The 21,003-nt window shown below is 35.7% G+C and overlaps 2 protein-coding genes across 3 annotated transcripts in view; one reads left to right on the top strand and one right to left on the bottom strand.

Moving 5' to 3' along the window:
• The window catches only part of LOC127952595 (contactin-3-like), a 271,167-nt gene that overhangs the window by 100,157 nt on the left and 150,007 nt on the right, over positions 1-21,003 (top strand). The gene's annotated exons all lie outside the window — the stretch shown is intronic.
• On the bottom strand, positions 199-8,092 carry LOC127952578 (oocyte zinc finger protein XlCOF26). Of its 2 annotated transcripts, none has more exons than XM_052551210.1 (3): positions 7,992-8,092; positions 6,595-6,838; positions 199-2,547 (listed from the first exon to the last, which is right to left on the bottom strand). In XM_052551210.1, the coding sequence occupies exons 2-3, from the start codon at positions 6,650-6,652 to the stop codon at positions 1,466-1,468; spliced, it is 1,140 nt and encodes a 379-aa protein (XP_052407170.1). In that variant the 5' UTR covers positions 6,653-6,838; positions 7,992-8,092; the 3' UTR covers positions 199-1,465. The 2 variants fall into 2 exon arrangements, with proteins under 2 accessions (XP_052407170.1, XP_052407172.1); XM_052551212.1 differs by having other exon boundaries at positions 6,595-6,833.

Genomic DNA, 21,003 nt, shown 5'->3' with positions numbered 1-21,003 from the left:
GTTGTTATTAAAATGTTTTTTTTTTTCCCTGCATACATCAGTCTATTACATTTAATTTCGTTATGTTTTTCTTTATGTATTTATTTACTATATAAATTTGCTATAAAATTGGTATGTTTAGGTTTTGGTGTAGATTAAGGGGTTACAAAAAATCTATAAAAAAATATTGCTAAACATTGTTGATAAATATTGTTTTTTATGTATTTTTTATTTTATTTTCAGGCAGCAGATGAACAACTTTCAGCACCTCCTGAATATGGACAGTATAGACACACAGATGCACATACCCATTGTATGTGTGTTAAGCAAAGTAACGTAATCATTTATTCAGCTCATGATATCATACAATTCCCGTTTTTTATTTGACAATTCAAGATTTCTTTTAAAATATGAGACAAATTAAACAGTAAATCAAAAGTTGTCCTTTTATTAGGCTATTGCTTGAACAAAATGCTTCAAGTTTCTTTGTAAAACTAAAATAACAACTAAATTAGCAATTAAAAAGAAAAAAATCTAATAAGTAACACAAATAAAATAAGTCTCTTCATACAAGCAAACTAAGGCTTTGCCTGTGGTCTTCCATTATGTGTAACTATTCATAAAAAATATCTGCACGAAACAAACAGCAGATGAGCTGAATGAGATGCAAAATCACTCTCTGTCAGCAGGTGGCGCTTATGAACAGCAGCAATACAGATTTTCCTGGGGTACCGCTGTAAACAAAGTAGTGCTGCACTTATGAACACTACTTCAAATATGCGTCATTTATAGACAAGATTAAAAGAAAATGCAATCTAAACCTTTCTAAAGACAGTCAGTTCCCCTCAGAGATGCTTTCATATACACTCCTACCCTCAGATGTTTCACAATTTATTTAGCATCTCAACCAATTAGAATCGTAAAATATTTGAATCAATTTTCAAATGGCTCGAGGTGCATCATTACATCTACACCTAGTTAAGCATGACAGTGCTTATGCTTGATTATGGTTCTGCAGACCAAGTGCAAGCATAAAATAAGTCCTGCAGTTCTCTGTAATGTTACTAAAGGTTCTTGAGCACATTCAGTAAACATGATGGAAGGACATAAAGACTAGCAAAGAAATAATACTCTATGTCCTTTAAACATTATGGGAATGCTGTGTAGAGACCTAGAGGGAAAATCCTATAGTAACAGTCACCTAAAAATTCCCAGAACAACCTGAGTGCTCCAGAAGGTGCACCATATAATGTTTCCCTAACCCTTAAAAGGTTAGAATAACCCTTAAAAATTAAAATTCTGTCATTATTAACCCTCATGCCATTCACAACCCATAATTCTTACTGTCAATGGAGGGTCAAAGTGCTGTAGGATTTAATAAAAATATCTTAATTTGTGTTCTGAAGATGAATGAGGATCTCATGGGTTTGGAACGACAAGAAAGTTAGTAATTAATGACAGAATTTTCATTTTCAATTTAGGTAAACTATTCACACGTGGGCAGCTCCTCTATGATGTGAACCCTCATGTGAAACTTAAGAGATGACTTTTGTCTGAAACTCTTTCTGCACTGATTACATGTGTAAGGTTTTTCTCCAGTGTGAATCATCTCATGCAGTTTTAAACCGGATGCTGACATGAACATCTTTTCACACTCAAAACACATGTAATCTCTCACACCAGTATGTATTTTCTGATGTACCTGTAACATTTGCTTATGTTTAAATCTCTTTCCACATTCAGAACACGAATGTGGCTTCTCCTTTGTATGAACCAGGATGTGCATCTTCAGGCCTGATGCCCTATGAAATGTTTTGTCACATTGATCACACATGAATGGTTTCTCTCCCGTGTGGATTCTCATGTGTACTTTAAGGTTTCCTGATCCACTGAAACTGTTCCCACATTGATCACAAGAGTATGGTTTCTCCCCAGTGTGGATACTCATGTGTCTCTTAAGTTGTGATGATTGTGTGAAACTCTTCCCACATTGATCACATGTGAATGGTTTCTCTTCAGTATGAACTCTCATGTGACTCTTAAGATTTCCTTTGAATACGAATGTCTTTCCGCACTGATCACAACAGTATGGTTTCTCCCCAGTGTGGATACTCATGTGTCTCTTAAGGTCTGATGATCGTGGGTAACTCTTCCCACATTGATCACATGTGAACGGTTTCTCTTCAGTATGAACTCTCATGTGACTCTTAAGATTTTCTTTGTATACGCATGTCTTTCCGCACTGATCACAAGAGTATGGTTTCTCCCCAGTATGGCTCCTCATGTGTCTCTTAAGTTGTGATGATCGTGGGTAACTCTTCCCACATTGATCACATGTAAACAGTTTCTCTCCAGTATGAACTCTCATGTGACCATCAAGATTTTGTTTTTGTGTGAAACTCTTTCCACACTGAGTGCAGATGAAAGATTTCTTGACTCCTCTTGTCTTTAAAAAATTATTTTTAGTCTTTGAGTGACTCACAGGTTTTTCTCCAGGTTTATCATGGCGTTTCTCCTCCACTTTACTCAGTTCTCCATTCTCCTCTCTCCAGTTCTCCTCGATCAGCTCTGAAAACAAAGAAAATAAGCTTAAATTCATTATACCAGTTTCAAAACAATTCAAAGAGAAGAATGTGAAGTGACAGGACAAAAAATGAGCTATGATGTTACAAAGCAGATGCATTTTTATAAATTATGTTATTATTTTTAAAAAATTAAAGGCACAAATCACACATTTATGTAGCGAGAATGAATTTGATTACTGACTAAATTCTTGCTATTAACATGAGCACACACAATACTGTCACATTTTTAGAACTGATACAATTTTATTAAAGACTTTTAATTACAAAATGTCGTTCACATTAGACTTCATGTTCCATTGACTTCCATTCATATGCATGTTAACGTGGGATGCCAAGAATGAAAACACAAGCTCAATTGAATTTCCCTCCTTTTCAGTTTAAGTTATTTCAGTTTGTGTGCAATGAATCTAGAATATAAGAAAGTATGCTTTTTTTTTTTGAAAAAAAAACTTTTCCATGATATAAATTTTTTTGAGATGCACCTGTACCCCTTATCGGTAACTATCAGTGGTGTATAAAGTACCTGAAAGTCCTACTCAAGTAAAAGTACAGATAACTTAACAGAAAATGACTTTGGTATAAGTTGAAGTCACTATTTAGTATATTACTTGAGTAAAATTCTTAAAGTATGTGATATTTATTATACTTAAGTATTAAAAGTGTTTTTTAAGTAATTGAATGTAAAAGAAGCATAAATATATATAGCTTGAGTAGCAACTATTTTTTCCATTTTGTTATTTTTGTGTAAGAACATGAAGCACTTCTTCAGGCTCTTAGTATCTTTAATTCCATCATAAGAAAACATGTCTGGAATCTGCATCTGAAATAGCATGTATTTACACAGTTTATGTATCTCAGAGGGGACATGGATGCATTTAAACTGCAGTTACAGATGTATAAATCAAATGTTTTTATTTATTATTATTATTATTATTATTATTACATAAAACGTTGAATACCAATATTTGAAAAAATGTAAAACAAAAAAAGTTGAAATATTAAATTAAAACCGCCAGTAGGTAACAGTAGGTGAATGTTAATGAGTGTTAATGTTAATGTCTTTGAGATTCAACAGATTTATTCAAACAGCTGATTCATTCAGAAACAAAGTATTTGACCATGTTAATGAGTGAATCACTGAATCATTTATTCAACCGATTTGTTCAAAAAGCTGATTCATTCAATAAGTAAACACCGTCCATTGCTCAGAGTTGCAAAACAGAACTATTTTCATAAGAAAAACTGAGCAAAATTAAAAGCAATATTGTCTAAATAATTCATTTATTGCTTTACTGAACTTGTATAAAATTAGTGGTGCTTGCCGGAGGCAAGGCACTACTATTATTATCTCACATACTTATTATTCTTATTCTTATAGATTCCGTACAAATTTCGGCGCGTAACTAGTCCCGCAGCTTTTGTCACAGACCCGCAAAAGTGACGTCAAATCGTGCGGCCTATTCGGGAATGGTGTGCTATGACTTTTATAAGCGATCGGGTGTACGATGTTCGTCCGGCGGGCGAAAAATCGGGCGATAAAACCCATAGACTTAACATTGGGGTCAACTTTGACAGAACGTAGCTCTGAGAGAGAATTTCGCAGAAACACGTGAATCACCACATTTGGAGAGGCTATCAGGCTGTGCGAGAACATACCCCGCAGTGGGGTATAAGTTGTACCCCTGGGGCGCAAGAGCCCCCCAAAATTGCCCCTAATACAAAGTATAGGGAGGACTTTTCCTGCTATGGGACATTACATAGGGATTTTGTATTGAACATAACTCTGGATCACAGTGTCATAGAGACAAGGGGGTTGGCTCATTTGAATCAGGCAACCAATCAGTCTCTCAGGATCACTGTGAATCTATCAAGCCACGCCCTAGCAACCATATAGAGCACCATAGCAACAAGCCCCATAGACTTCCATTGAAAAAGATCAAATGAATAACTTTGGATAGAAGTGTCATAGAAACATGAGGGTGGGCTCGTTTGACTCGGGCAGCAAACGGCCAATCATGTATCTCCTTCATGACAACCTAGCCACGCCCTAGCAACCATTAAGAGCTACCTAGCAACCCAAAGTATAGAGAGATATCTTAACATCTGAAAGACATAGAAGCATGGGGGTTGGTTTATATTAGCAAGGAACGATTGGAGAATCATCATTGGCAGCTGCCATGCCACTCCCTAGCAACCAAACACAGTACCCTAGCAACCGTTTTGCAAGATCTATATCTCCGCATCAGAACATCGTAGAGGCATGGGGGTTGGTTTATATTGGCAAGCAGCCTTTGGAGTATCACCATTGGCAGCTGCCAGGCCACTCCATAGCAACCAAATGGAGTACCCTAGCAACCGTTTTGCACGACCTATATCTCTGCATCAGAACATCGTACAGACATGGCGGTTGGATTTTTTGACTCATGCTAGCACACTGGACTTCCAACATGCTAGTCATGCTAGCAGTGATTAGCTACATGCTAATAGTGATTAGCTAAGTGCTCAAATGGGCTAAGAACTCTATAATAACTACATAGTGACCATCTGTGACAACTACCAACCACCTAGTAACATCATAGCAACCACCCTGGGTACCTTAGCAACGGCCCTAGCAACCATCATGGGGACCCTAGCAACCACCCCGGGTACCCTAGCAACCGCATAGCAACACCCTAGCAACCGCCCCGATTACCCTAGCAACCACCCTGGGTACCGTAGCAACGGCCCTAGCAACCATCATGGGGACCCTAGCAAACACCCCGGGTACCCTAGCAACCGCATAGCAACACCCTAGCAACCGCCCCGATTACCCTAGCAACCACCCTGGGTACCTTAGCAACGGCCCTAGCAACCATCATGGGGACCCTAGCAACCGCCCTAGCAACCACCCCGGGTACCCTAGCAACTGCATAGCAACACCCTAGCAACCACCCCGATTACCCTAGCAACCACCCTGAGTACCTTAGCAACGGCCCTAGCAACCACCCCAGGTACCCTAGCAACCACATAGCAACACCCTAGCAACCACCCCGATTACCCTGGCAACCATGCTGGGTATCCTAGCAACGGCCCTAGCAACCATCATAGGGACCCTAGTAACCACCCCGGGTACCCTAGCAACCACACCTTAGCAACAGAGGGGCGAGTTTTGCCACTGCAAGCACCACTCACATTTTCTTCAGGAAATGTACCTTCTAGTTATTATTAAATGTCTTCATGCATCTGCAGAAAAACGGTACTCTTTGTGTGATACAGATGAAGTTAACTAGGCCTACAGAAAATTATATAAATATAGAAAGCATTCAGAAGCATTTTTGCTGTCTACAATTTAGAAGTTTTGAGTTTTAATAGACTAATAAATCAATGTGCATGTACTCAGTGTATGATTCGGTGATATAGACTTCTTGACAATATCAAATTGTACATCATTACAACAACACTTACCATATTATCGCAGTCAGTGCTGTATATCGCACATCCCAGACTCGACTTTAGTGGGAATTGTAATCACTTTGCACATGAGCAAAGGTGTTTTCAGACCACTGATTCCTCAAACCTGCTCTCCTACAGTCTCTGTTCTTCTGACTATATTGTAGTAAGTAACGAATATACTTCGGAGAAATGTATCGGAGTAAAAGTATACATTTTATGTTGGCTGAAATATAAAATCTCAAGTAAAGTACAGATACTACCAAAATTACTTCAGTACTCAAAGTTTTTTACTTTGTGACATAACACCACTGGTAACCATAAATCAGATTTTGCTTAAGTCACACTTACAATACTAATATCAGTCGTAATGGAAAGTTTCATGCACTTGATATAGATTGGTGTTTATTGATAAAAATTAAATAAATAAATAGTAAAAAACAAGATTATATATATATATATATATATATATATATATATATATATATATATATATATATATATATATATATATTTATTTATACTCATATAAATATTAAGAGCTTGAATTTTTATAACATTAATGTTCTTCAGTATTAAAAATAAAACAATAAACACCAACTTGTTTGTTCTTGAGTATCTTCAGTGTGTTTGATTCTGCAGGGTTCTGGATCTCCCATCTTCTCTCTGTCCTCTTTAATAAACTCAGTCTTTACAGATTTCAGCTCTTCTGATGATTTGATGCTTGTCTTCACTTGGAAACTGAAGGAGATATTCCAGCATTTATTGCTGTGGGAGGAGCTTCACTGATGATGTGACTGATGTGGGAGGAGCTTCAGTGATGGATTTGTGTGGGATGATCTGATCTGCCACAATCATAAATATATCAGTTACAAAGTCTGTTTATTATATTTAGACACATCCAAACATTGGTCTGTTTGTCTAATATATATATATATATATATATATATATATATATATATATATATATATATATATATATATATATATATATATATATATATATATATATATATAATGTAGTAAAGTAACTGATGTTAGTTCACAAATCCTTTTTAATCACTAATCCTAACATTATTCTGCTTTTTTATTCAAACATAGGTGGACAACCAGGAGTGCAGAAAAGAATTTAAGTAATGTAATGTAAAGTTGTAGTTGAAAGCATCAACTTTAAAATAAATGTACTTTAAGTAATTGCAGTGATCCGAAGTGGTTTCTGATTATTTGGTTATTGAGCAGAGGAGACAGGTACCCAGGAGCCCAGAATGAAACAGACACAAGTGCTGAAGTTCAATCTACGTTCTGTTCTATTGGTTATGTGTTGCTGATATATATACTGTCAATAAGAAGTGAAATATTGAGCAAGAGCTAAAATATCCTAATATGGCAGTATGTCTTATGACCATTTCTATGCCCAAAAAAATAGCAAGTGCAGCAAACACAGCAGGAAAAGGATGTAAAAAAAGTAGAACTTCAGAATACAAACAAATTCCTTTGATACTATTCAATTCAAGACATTTATTTTAAACAAGTAAATGCAAACACATACACAATGGAGCTTGTTTTGCACTGTAAAGAACTGTAAAGAATGGAGAAGTTAACCCTGAGTCAAGGTAACTTCTGTTAGATTATGTCTCGTATGCCCCTTTGCTAAATGTTTTTGTGAGTTTGTCTTTTTTCCCCTCCTCCCTTCTGTGTTCCCTCTTCCTTCCTCCGGTTACACTTCATTTTTAAGGTGTCTGTTAGATTATATCATGATCTCTGTCAGAAGTTATTGTGAGTTTGCCTCTTTGCTACCCCTGCTCCCTTCTTACTCGCTCTCTTCCAAATGTTTCCTTTTAAAGTTGGGTGTGAGTGTTCTAGTCTTCTTTCTTACTCCTGCCCTCCCTTTTCTTTCTCCTAGTTTTCCTCCCTCCTCCCATCTCTGCTTTCTCTCTCTATTCTCTAGTCTTATGTATCTTTACCTCATACAATAGTATTTCGAAATGTATTACTTACCGTGTTTCCTCTGTCGGTCTAATAGCAGGCGTGCTGGTGCATGCTAGGGCCAGTCGTGTTTCCACTGTCACTTCCGGGGGTTGATCGTGCTTCCTCGGGGCCAACAGACAGGGTTTTTTGGCCAGCTAGGGCTAGAGGAGGGGTTTTGAACGAAGGCGGAGTTTCTCTGCGTCTGTAGAGCTCAGCGCTTATTCTTAATAAGTTGAGATCAAAACTCACTCTTAGTCGGCAGCGAGTGTTTGAAATAACTTGATCCGATGTGGATTATAATCACTAAACAAGGCAGAAATTTTATAAGCGATGCAAACGACTATGCAGGCTAAACTTTACCATAGTAAACATGTTAAATGTGACCGCTTGAAGAAATCAGCTGTCAGCTTATTATTCTCTATACCAATTGTGTATTTATTTAGTAGCTTAACATATTTTATCCGTAATAAATCTCGTCTGGAGCTTAGCTCCGCGTAGCATCCCAGCAAACAGGGGACGTCCCCCGGACTTTCCGAACGTCCGCTTAGGTCCGCGGTACGTTGGGCGGACGTTCGGATTTGGTCCGCTTTTTGACGTTCGCTGGCGGACGTTCGGAGGACATTCGTCTGAGACAGTTTGTGAACGTCATCCCTCATCTGCCATTTCCATTCCAACACTTGAAAAAATCAGTCCTTTTTTATCATCAGACCTGAACAGTGTTGGGCAGTAACTAGTTACATGTAACTAAATTACGTAATTTAATTGCAAAATAAATGTAGCTGCAATCTGTTAATGTAATGTAAACTGTAATTCAATTACAATTAATTATGATATTGTTAATGATTACAAAGGGAGTTACATTTGAATATTTTCACACATATACATATTTAAAATATCAGACACCATGTTTCTGGAGTTGAAGACACAGCATATGACACATGCTTATTCCATAACTGTTTTATTTCCTATTTTGGTTTATGTAAATAATTATTTATTTTATTTTATTTTTAGATTAACTGCCTTTTTTCCAAGGCATTGTTAGATGCCAATGTTTCCTGTAATAGCTATGCAAAGATTTGATTTAAAAAAAAAAAAGTATAATAGCTATTAAACTATATCTTATGATTTTAAATCTGTATTTAACCTAAAAAATATTGCAAAGTAAAAAGAGCTGCTAAAGTCCTATTTTGAGGTGGTTGTACTTTACTATTAAATTATAGTCTTAGTTAAGTGAAGAAGGATTCTGAAATGATTCAAAATAAAAAAAATTGAAAATAATAATTTAGAATAGTAATCAAAAAATAATCAAATGTAATCAGTTTCATTACTTAAAGTCACTTGAAACAGTGATACGACATATTACATTTTAAATAAGGTAATTTGTAATCTGTAACCTATAACATTTCCAAAGTAACCTTCCCAACACTGGACCTGGCACCTTGCAACTCAGACAAAGATAGTTCACAAAATCAAACTAATATAAAACTCACATTGGATTTTAAAGGGTATTTTTGCCTAAATCAAAATCCTTTAAAAAAAATCTGTAATAATAAAAGATTGCAAAAAAAAAAAAAAATGTTTTGATTTGCTGATTGATATTAGTATTATTTTTTTACTATATATATTTTAATACATTGTAAAATAAAGTTAATGTTAAATTAATAATTTTAATTCCTGGAAAATAAAATAGGAAGTAACTTCTGTAATGAAAAATGTCATTAAATCAGGAGTCTGTTTTCAGCATTTGAACATCAAAATCATGATGACTTTCAATAATATAATTGAACAGGTTTAGCCTATGCATGAATGAAGAAAATATGTTTGCATCCAGGAGCTCTACTAGAATGTTATAGAGTGAATGCCAAGGAAAACATGAAGAAAAGGAAGTGAAAAATAACACAGGTAAGACAAATAAATTAATTTAATGTAGGCCTACGTATTAAACTATTTATTGTATAAACTGTTGATAAGCCTACAAGAAAAGTTATTTAGGAAATAAATTATTTTAATTATTGCATTTAAGACTGCTATACTACATAAAAAAGTAATATAGCCACACTGGAGATAGGATCCAAGCAGCTGTCCATCAAATGTGCACATGACCGAATGACGTCACTTTAGGGCACGTGGCATGTATCCATGGCAACGCTCAGCTGCTAATGACAGTTAACGGTCATCCAGTGATTTCCTCAGACACTTTTTGTTTTTTGCTTTTGTTTAGTCAAAAAAGGTATTTATTCTTTTATATTATTAGACATTATAGCTACCATAACTACTGTTTATCTCCTAATGCTTACATTTGATGAAGTTTACCTTTTTAAACCTTGTGTTGTCACGCGCGGCTGCTTATTAGGCTATGTGAACACTTTCTAAGCTAACGTTAGCTTGTAAAGCTGAAATGATTAAACGTATATAATACTGGCAGATATTGAACTTAAATATTTAATTTCCATATGGTTAAAATACACACTGGGACACCTATATGCGGCAAAAACCCAGACAGCAAAACTCATCTGGGCCAAATCTGGCCCAGGCCAATCTGAAGATCTGACCCAGATCCGCGCAACGGACTCGGACTCTTTTGGCACAACGGGCCAATACCGGCACGGATCCGTTTTTACCGCAAAAAACGTTGGGTTGTTTTTTTAACCCAACCGTTGGGTTATACATATTGGGTCAATGTGTTGGGTTATCTTAAAATTTGTTGGGTACCGCCCCCCCCTGAAATTCGATTGGCCACCCCAGGTGCCCCCCCCTATAAGATGTCTTGTGATTGGTTCATTTTATGGCCAATCATTGTATAGAATCTACTGAAGTTAGCGATTCAAAAGCTTTGTCTCATTTCGGAGGCTGTGTCCTCCGGAGGTCGCATTTGAAGGCTGCATACGTCATTGGGGAAGTCTCATTTAAGAAAAGTAACCGTTAAATTGCAAAGTAAAAAATAAACTATAGCATTTTAAACATCACAAGGAAAAACTGTCAATTTTATTATGATTACTTTTCTTAAATGAGACTTCCCCGATGACGTATGCAGCCTTCAAATGCGACCTCCGGAGGACGCAGCCTCCGAAATGAGACACAGCTAAAGAAGTGCAGCGTAGTGATGGGAAGTTCGGATCATTATACTGACTCTGACTTTTGAGTCGCGTTCAGCAAAATGAACGAATCTTTTTTCGAGTAATTTCGTTCCTTTTAGCAAAATTTAATTAAAATGTTACGTGTTACTTCCCCAACACATCTAGTAACGTTACTTACGCAAACGTTGATCACACTACAAACAATACAAAACTAAAATGCAGAAAAGATTAATTAATTATTTACCTGGGTCTTCAGTCTGTGATTAACTCACCTCTTGTCTGACAAGTCTTCAGGTTCAAATCATTCCTTAATCACGTGACAGATCCATGCGCTATTTCTGACATTTCTGTCACTGTTTTTGTTACTGTTTCTTCTGGATCTGTGGTGTTATCATTTTATAAATAAATAAAACCTTGTTATAAATAAAATATTGATTAATTTGTCTTTTTGACTGTCTATCAGTAAATAAACACTAGGCTATATAATAATATAATAATCCAAGTATTTATAGCCGAGTTTATTTTTTAATCCAATTTTGAGTTTGCTGGTATAATAAATGTTTTTCCTAGGCAGACTTGACAAATTGGTCTAATATATACATAAACATAAAACAAACAGCTGGTAGGTAACCTTTATGTATGTTTTAATATGTTTGTATGGTTTTCTCAGATCAACCCCGTCAGGCTCTGCTCTGCTCGCGTTGTTCGTGGTTGATTTCAATCGAATGTTCAGTCAACGTTTAATAAAACACAATAAAAGTAAAATACGCTGGGCGACATCAAACAATAAACAGTCATGGTGATTTGCACATTTTGTATCCGTTTATTTTGTGACAGTGACTACATAGCAAGATTGCACCAAATGACAATATGCACAGAATGTTCCATAATAATACTTGTTAATGCATGAGAGTAAGTCAGTCAGTTAGTCAGTTAAATTGTCAGGCCTAACTTGGACGTTGATGCATTCTGTGCATTTCATTCACAATTTACATTTTTTTTTAGATTGAGAATAACAGACACACATAAGTGTTTCTTTTGAAGGCAGTGGAGAAGTAAAAATATAGGGAGTTTCTTTCAAAGAAAAAAATTAATTATTTATTCTCAAATTTAATACATAAAGGGATGACTAAAAACTAAATTAATAAAAATGTGCTTTATTACTGGATTTGTTTACAAGTAACTTTATTCAAGTTAATAAATAATAAAATCAATAGGATTTACGTAATATACTGTAGAATTTAGCTTTTTTTTTAATTATTATTTTTGGTCACTGGCGGACACCCCATTTGGAGGCAGTGCCCCAGCATGGCCCCCCCACTGAAAATTCTCTAGTCACGCCCCTGAGCCTGCCTGATTAAGAAGGGTAAGTAACTGTTAATATAATCGTTTGATGCATATAACTGTTTTAACATTAAGTAAGGTGTCTGATAAGTTAATTATTTCCTTTAGTCCGTTTGTTTCCCCCAGAGATGAATCCTATTCCTGTTTGTTCGCCAGCATTAATACATTAAAAGATTAGCTGCAAAACTTTTTAGACAAGTATTAACGTTACTTAAAGTTGATAAAAATGTCCGGTGAAATGTGAAAGTTTGACGAAATCGATATAATTAAGATAGAAAAGCCGCACGGACCATTTATCGAATCGGACCAGTAAAAAAAGCTGCTGCGCGAGCTCTGAGCTCACCTCACACACATCAGTCATGCGACAGACAGCAGACTCCGTGAGAATCATTTGAATGAACCTGCACTTCTCTGTTATAAAAGTTCAAAACCCAGAAGAAAGAAAAGCGCGCAGTCGTGAGGCAATCATGGAAATTTATACCAGTGTCCCAAATTTGCATAACGTTAACGTTTCTCCTACAACCAACCTTTAAGAGGGGAGCCTAAAACAGAAGCCATAATTGTCTTAGTGCACCAGCACTAATTAATTGGACAGTAATAGTGTTTTTATGGTTTATAGATATTGAATATTGTTATGCATCTATCAGAATACCCATAATAACAGCAATTTCTCTTATGAAGCTAGATTGACTGACATGTTTTTTTTTTTTAAATGTGTTGTACTAAATGTGTTTATACTTATGTTTTAGACAATGGACTTTTTGTGAAGGAAAATTTGCAACAATAGAATTTCTGGCTGTTAACTGAAACATTTCAAGGTAAGTAACCCATTTAAATTAATGGTACATAAGTTTTCAATTTTACTTAGACCTATGACTTCCTAAAATTATGAAAAAAGACTAAATGAGGTGAAATACAGTATTGTTCAAAATAATAGCAGTACAATGTGACTAACCAGAATAATCAAGGTTTTTCGTATATTTTTTTATTGCTACGTGGCAAACAAGTTATCAGTAGGTTCAGTAGATTCTCAGAAAACAAATGAGACCCAGCATTCATGATATGCACGCTCTTAAGGCTGTGCAATTGGGCAATTAGTTGAATTAGTTGAAAGGGGTGTGTTCAAAAAAATAGCAGTGTGGCATTCAATCACTGAGGTCATCAATTTTGTGAAGAAACAGGTGTGAATCAGGTGGCCCCTATTTAAGGATGAAGCCAACACTTGTTGAACATGCATTTGAAAGCTGAGGAAAATGGGTCGTTCAAGACATTGTTCAGAAGAACAGCGTACTTTGATTAAAAAGTTGATTAGAGAGGGGAAAACACATAAAGAGGTGCAAAAAATGATAGGCTGTTCAGCTAAAATGATCTCCAATGCCTTAAAATGGAGAGCAAAACCAGAGAGACGTGGAAGAAAACGGAAGACAACCATCAAAATGGATAGAAGAATAACCAGAATGGCAAAGGCTCAGCCAATGATCACCTCCAGGATGATCAAAGACAGTCTGGAGTTACCTGTAAGTACTGTGACAGTTAGAAGACGTCTGTGTGAAGCTAATCTATTTTCAAGAATCCCCCGCAAAGTCCCTCTGTTAAAAAAAGGCATGTGCAGAAGAGGTTACAATTTGCCAAAGAACACATCAACTGGCCTAAAGAGAAATGGAGGAACATTTTGTGGACTGATGAGAGTAAAATTGTTCTTTTTGGGTCCAAGGGCCACAGGCAGTTTGTGAGACGACCCCCAAACTCTGAATTCAAGCCACAGTACACAGTGAAGACAGTGAAGCATGGAGGTGCAAGCATCATGATATGGGCATGTTTCTCCTACTATGGTGTTGGGCCTATTTATCGCATACCAGGGATCATGGATCAGTTTGCATATGTTAAAATACTTGAAGAGGTCATGTTGCCCTATGCTGAAGAGGACATGCCCTTGAAATGGTTGTTTCAACAAGACAATGACCCAAAACACACTAGTAAACGGGCAAAGTCTTGGTTCCAAACCAACAAAATTAATGTTATGTAGTGGCCAGCCCAATCTCCAGACCTTAATCCAATTGAGAACTTGTGGGGTGATATCAAAAATGCTGTTTCTGAAGCAAAACCAAGAAATGTGAATGAATTGTGGAATGTTGTTAAAGAATCATGGAGTGGAATAACAGCTGAGAGGTGCCACAAGTTGGTTGACTCCATGCCACACAGATGTCAAGCAGTTTTAAAAAACTGTGGTCATACAACTAAATATTAGTTTAGTGATTCACAGGATTGCTAAATCCCAGAAAAAAAAAATGTTTGTACAAAATAGTTTTGAGTTTGTACAGTCAAAGGTAGACACTGCTATTTTTTTGAACACACCCCTTTCAACTAATTGCCCAATTGCACAGCCTTAAGAGCGTGCATATCATGAATGCTGGGTCTTGTTTGTTTTCTGACAATCTACTGAACCTACTGGTAACTTGTTTGCCACGTAGCAATAAAAAATATACTAAAAACCTTGATTATTCTGGTTAGTCATATTGTACTGCTATTATTTTGAACAATACTGTAAGTGTATTGTTGCATTCTGTCCAACAAAGCTTTCTTTCATTTACAGTGTACTTTTGTTCCTCCCTACAAGTCAAGATCAGTCAAAGGGTAAAGGGTGGGAAAATTTACTCAAATTAGCTGCAAATATAGCCACAATTTTCAGGAGGGAGTGAAAACTAGTTTAGTCTGTCTCTTAGTGCAAATGATGGATCCCACAAAGACTGTAAAAATGTTAACTGTAAGCTTATTTATTTATTTTTTAATTGTGCTTTCTGTACTTTTGTCATTTAAAGGCTTTCATGCAGAAATTGTCTTTAAACCCTTCCTGCCATCTGCACCATACTACACAAATGGAAAAATGGTGTGCACATCATACACGGAAATGAAGCGGTCCTTCATTGACATTTAACCTGTAAGTAAAAGCAAAACTTAAAATTACAGTGCCCTGTGAAATCAAGTCACCTTTATTTATTTTGTATAAGACACACGTTGTACATGCAAATCGTTCCAAGAAGTTTTTTTTTTTTTAAATGATGACAGAATTTTAATTTATGGGTGAATTATTAATTTAACCAATTTAAATTTGCTATAGCTTTTAACTCATTTAAATTCCCTTATTTGTAAAGTGAGTGTATCAATGAAATATCAATACAATGCATGTTAACTGAACTTTTTTTTATTATTATTCTTTTAAGGTTGGCACTAATATATAGTGCTGTACATGAATCACGAGACAACCAAGAATCCACGTCCTGGTCTTTGGTTATTTTAATTGTGATCACATTTAACAAAAACACACCAATTCACAATCAGAATATGGTGATATGTCAATCAGCTAATCAACTCAAAACACCTGCAAAGGTTTCCTGAGCCTTCAGAATGGTCTCTCGGTTTGGTTCACTAGGCTACACAATCATGAGGAAGACTGCTGATCTGACAGTTGTCCAGAAGACAATCATTGACACAAGGAGGTTCAAACATTCATTGCCAAAGAGGCTGCTCACAGAGTGCTGTATCCAAGCATGTTAACAGAAAGTTGAGTGGAAGGAAAAAATGTGGAAGAAAGAGATGCACAACCAACCGAGAGAACCGCAGCCTTATGAGGATTGTCAAGCAAAGTCGATTGAAGAATTTGAGTGAACTTCACAAGGAATGGACTGAGGCTGGGGTCAAGGCATCAAGAGCCACCACACACAGACGTGTCAAGGAATTTGGATACAGTTGTCGTATTCCTCTTGTTAAGCCACTCCTGAGACATAGACAACGTCAGAGGTGTCTTACCTGGGTTCAGGAGAAGAAGAACTGTAATGTTACCCAGTGGTCCAAAGTCCTTTTTTCAGATGAGACCAATCTTTTTTATTTAATTTGGAAACCCAGGTCCTAAGGAGGAAGGATGGAGAAGCTCATAGTCCAAGTTGCTTAAAGTCCAGTGTTAAGTTTCACAGTCTGTGATTATTTGGGGTGCAATGTCATCTGCTGGTGTTGGTCCATTATGTTTTTTTGGAAACCAAAGTCACTGCAACCATTTATCAAGAAATTTTGGAGCACTTCATGCTTCCTTCTGCTGACCAGCTTTTTGAAGATGGTGATTTCATTTTCCAGCAGGATTTGACACCTTCCCCACTGCCAAAAGCACCAAAAGTTGGTAAAATGACTGTGGGTGTTGGTGTGCTTGACTGGCCAGCAAATCACCAGACCTGAACCCCAGAGAGAATCTATGGGCTATAGTCAAGAGGAAGATGAGAAATGTGACCAAACAATGCAGATGAGCTGAAGGCCACTGTCAAAGAAACCTGGGCTTCCATACCACCTCAGCAGTGCCACAACCTGATCACCTCCATGCCACGCTGAACTGAGGCAATAATTAAAGAAAAAAAAAATGAGTACATGTACAGCAAATGAACATACTTTCCCAAAGGACAACAATTCACTAAATTATTTTTTTTATTTTTATTAAGTATTCTAATTTGTTTAGCCAAAATCATCACAATTAAAAGAACCAAAGACTTAAACTACTTCAGTCTGTGTGCACTGAATTTATTTAATACACAAGTTTCACAATTTGAGTTGAATTACTGAAATAAATGAACTTTCCATGACATTCTAATTTATTGAGATGCACCTGTATATAGTTCAGGATGCTGAGTGTGAAGTTATTTAAAGGGGCATTTCTCCAGAAAGCTGCAAACCACAATTGGTCCTAACAGACATTATGCTTTGAACAGCACTAGTTGTAACATTATCAGGCACTCAATATTATCAATACACAATTATACATTGTAGCATTCAAATAGTTTTAATTACTTTACCTCCACTGAAATAGAAAAAGGGGGACTCACCTTACTATTTGACAGTCACTGCTCTGGAACCTGAAATTGAAACAGATTTTTATATAGTGTTGCTGGACAATTTCTCAATACATGTACTCGATAAAAATGGATCATACTGTTAGCAAAATAAAAGCATCTTTTGGCAAATAAAAATTCAAACATACCAAACAATATAATGTAATACATGTCCCTCTCTGTTTTTATCATTCAGGATGCCCGAGAATATTCTGTCTGCTTAATAAGGGTACTGTCAAAAGTTTGGACACATTACTATTTTTTATATTTTTGAAATATGTCTCTTGCTTATCAAGCCAGCATATATCTGATCAACTGTAATATTGTTCAAAAATGTAACATTTCAAATAATGGTTTTCTATCTTAACATACTTCAAAATATTATTTATTGCTTTGATCAAAGCTCGGTGTTAGAAACGTTGTGCTGCTTATTTTTTAATTTAATTTCTTCAATTCAAATTTTTTTTTTTTTTTTTGGGGGGGGGTGGGGAGCATGTGATACTTTTCTTTAGGATTTATTGATGAATAAAAAGTTATTTATTCAGCTTTTAAATCACATAAATAAATAATATTTTAATGAAAATTTTAAAAGACTTATAATCAGTTCAAATATTTATTTTCTTTGTGAATATATTGTGAAATGTTATTTGTTTCTGTGATCAAATCTGTATTTTCAGCATCATTCCTCCAGTCTTCAGTGTCACATGATCTTCAGAAATCATTCTAATATGATGATTTAGTACTCAAGAAACATTTCTGATTATTATTATCTATATTTAAAACAGTTATACTCTTTAAAAGGGGGGGTGAAATGCTATTTCATGCATACTGAGTTTTTTACACTGTTAAAGTTGGATTCCCATGATAAACATGGACAAAGTTTAAAAAATTAAGTTGTACTTTTGTCCGGTTTGTCACAAGTTTCGGAAAGTTTTTTTCGAGTATGGCTCAGTGTGACGTTAGATGGAGCGGAATTTCCTTATATGGGTCCTAAGGGCACTTCTGCCGGAAGAGCGCGCGCTCCCGTATAGCAGAGCACTGAGAGCCAGATTACCCTGCACAGATAACCAAGACAACCCTGCACAGATTACCAAAAAAAAACAGCATTAAGGGACCAGTGGATGGAGTTTATTTTTACAGAGCATCAACGGAGTTGTGCAAGTGTTTTTGTTTGTTCCCTGCATTTTGAAGATGCTTGTTTTACAAACAAGGCCCAGTTTGACGCCGGATTTGCGTATCGTATATTTCTTATGGATGATGCAGTCACAACGAAAAAGGGTCACGATCGTGTGTTGGAACCGCATATGGTGAGTAAAACTGCTTCAAATATCTCTGTGTTGTTAACTTAGCTATCGGCGCGTAAGCACATCAAGTAAACAACATGCGATGTTGTCATCAAACTGCACTTCCCACATGTACACCTTTAAAAAAAAAAAAAAAAAAAAAAAGACAACATAAAGTGGAACTTAGTCATTTTCCAAAACCGCTAAGCACATATATACTACATAGAGACGTCCTGCTGTAGTCGTTGCTGCTGCTGCTCTCATTCAGTTTCAGCCTGGGGATCTGATTCTGGATCATAAATAACCGGCTGAATCTGACTGTTAGCCATGGTTTGTTTTGGATGATGGTTTTTTCCCTCACAGTAATGTCACAGCTCCCAGACGCTCTCAACGCAAAAGCCTACTGGCGCTCGTGATTCTTTAGCTTTGCCAACACGTCACGCCTCCAGCCGCTCATGTTTTTCAGAGCGGCTGGATTTATAAGAGAAATCTTTCTCTTATAAATATAATAAAACTAAAGACTTTTTGGAGATATGAAGGATGCAGTACTACTCTATAGGTACTCAAGATTAACAGGAGATTGAGTGAAAATTAGCATTTCACCCCCCCTCCCTTTAAATTAAATCAAATTAAATTTATGCATTTATCAAAGCGACTTACAGTGCATCCAGGGTATAATTTTTTTCCTATGATGTGTTCCCGGGGAATCGAACCCCCAACCTTGCGCTTGCTTGCTTGCTAACGCAATGCTCTACCCAGGGCAGGCGTGTGCCTATAGGTGAACTAGGCAGCCACCTAGGGCTGCAGTTCAGCCAGGGCGCCGAGAGAGAGAGAGAGAATTATTAATTTGTTTGTTTCACATTAGGTTACAACTATAGCACTTATATCAACATTATTTTTTATTTTTTAAAAATAAATAAGTAAAATATAAATAAATTTGTGATTAATTTGAGTCCTGATAAATTCATTCATTATGATCAATGTATCACTAATTCTATTGTAAAACATTGATGCTTTTGAATTTAAATATTTAACAAAGCATGCAAACAAACGGCCGCTTTTACCATGTTTGTTTTTTTTGATTGAGCATGTTCCAGTGATTTATTTCTTATTAGTTTTTTGATAACTTCTCTTTGTCGGCGAAGTGATGAGGTTGCATGACGTTGTTCCTGAGAGGCATGTTTTAGTGACGCGCAGCGGAGCTTCAGGATCCACTGTGGAAACGCTGCGCAATCCACAAATAAATACATTATTTAGAATAGGTCCATTCAATATAAAAATAGATCTCTCTTCTATTATAGTTGGTATGAAAATAATAATATTGTGTTAGTTAGACAACTCTTAAATTCAAATGGTAATTTTTATCTTATAGTGAATTCTTGGAAAAATGTGGGTTTCCAGTAACGCCAAAAGAGTATGCTGTTGTACTTGATGCCATACCTCAACAAGTTATACATTTTCTAAGAGCTTGTGGAAGTGATTCCTCTGAGGCAACATTTCTTAAAGGCAGCATGTTTATAGGAGATATTGATATTTCGAAACATAGGTGTACAAATAAACATATTAGGAATATTATAACTGGTGAAACAAAAGCTTAAAAGTGTTTTTAAAAGCTTGTTGTGGACCAATGTATTTAGGAATATAAACTGGAAAAAAAAACTTGGTGTATTTCTGAAGCATACTGTTTAAATAATAAAGCAAAAGAGGTTACATTTAAAATTTTACGTATATCCAGTTAAAAGTGTGCTAGAGAGATTTAAATTAGAGATTGATTATTCATGTGAGTTTTGCTCAATGGAAAAATAATCTATTGTCCATCTGTTTTGTAATTGTATATACAGTACACAAACATATTTGGATGTGGAAAATTTCATTAGAAGGAAAACAAAAGTTATATTTAAATTAAATAATTTTGATATATGTATGTATTATTCCAATGAAAATAACAATAATAATAATAATGTAAATTTTATTGTACGACTGTTTATTATTTTGGGAAAATTTCATATACACAAGAAGAAATGGTCAGGATCCAAGCCAAATTTTATTCACTTTCCTCAGGAGACAAAAGACTATACTGCACCAGTTTGGAGTACATTATAAATAAAAAAGCAAGGAAGACTTGCCATATTTTTAAAGAATATTCAGTTTTTTGATGAATCAATCAATGGTTAGTACACTCTGGCATGTTTATTTCTGTGGATTAATGTGTAAATTTCTGTTTATTATTGTATATTTAGGTTTTTTGGTTAATAAAAAAAAGAAAGAAAAAGGAAAAGCTGCGCTATTCTGGACTGCTTGCTGTCTGGGTTACAGTGTAAATTATACATTTAAGTAGACTGAATAATATTAATTAACTACATGCACATACTATACAGATAGGGTAGCTGTAATTATGCATACTTTATTGTTTTTATAAAACTAAGTACAAGTGACGTGTAACAAGGACATCTTAAAATGATGTATT

The sequence above is a fragment of the Carassius gibelio genome, chromosome B3 (genome assembly GCF_023724105.1).
Source record: "Carassius gibelio isolate Cgi1373 ecotype wild population from Czech Republic chromosome B3, carGib1.2-hapl.c, whole genome shotgun sequence".
Lineage (NCBI taxonomy): Eukaryota > Metazoa > Chordata > Actinopteri > Cypriniformes > Cyprinidae > Carassius > Carassius gibelio.
This window is presented reverse-complemented; position numbering and strand designations above follow the sequence as displayed.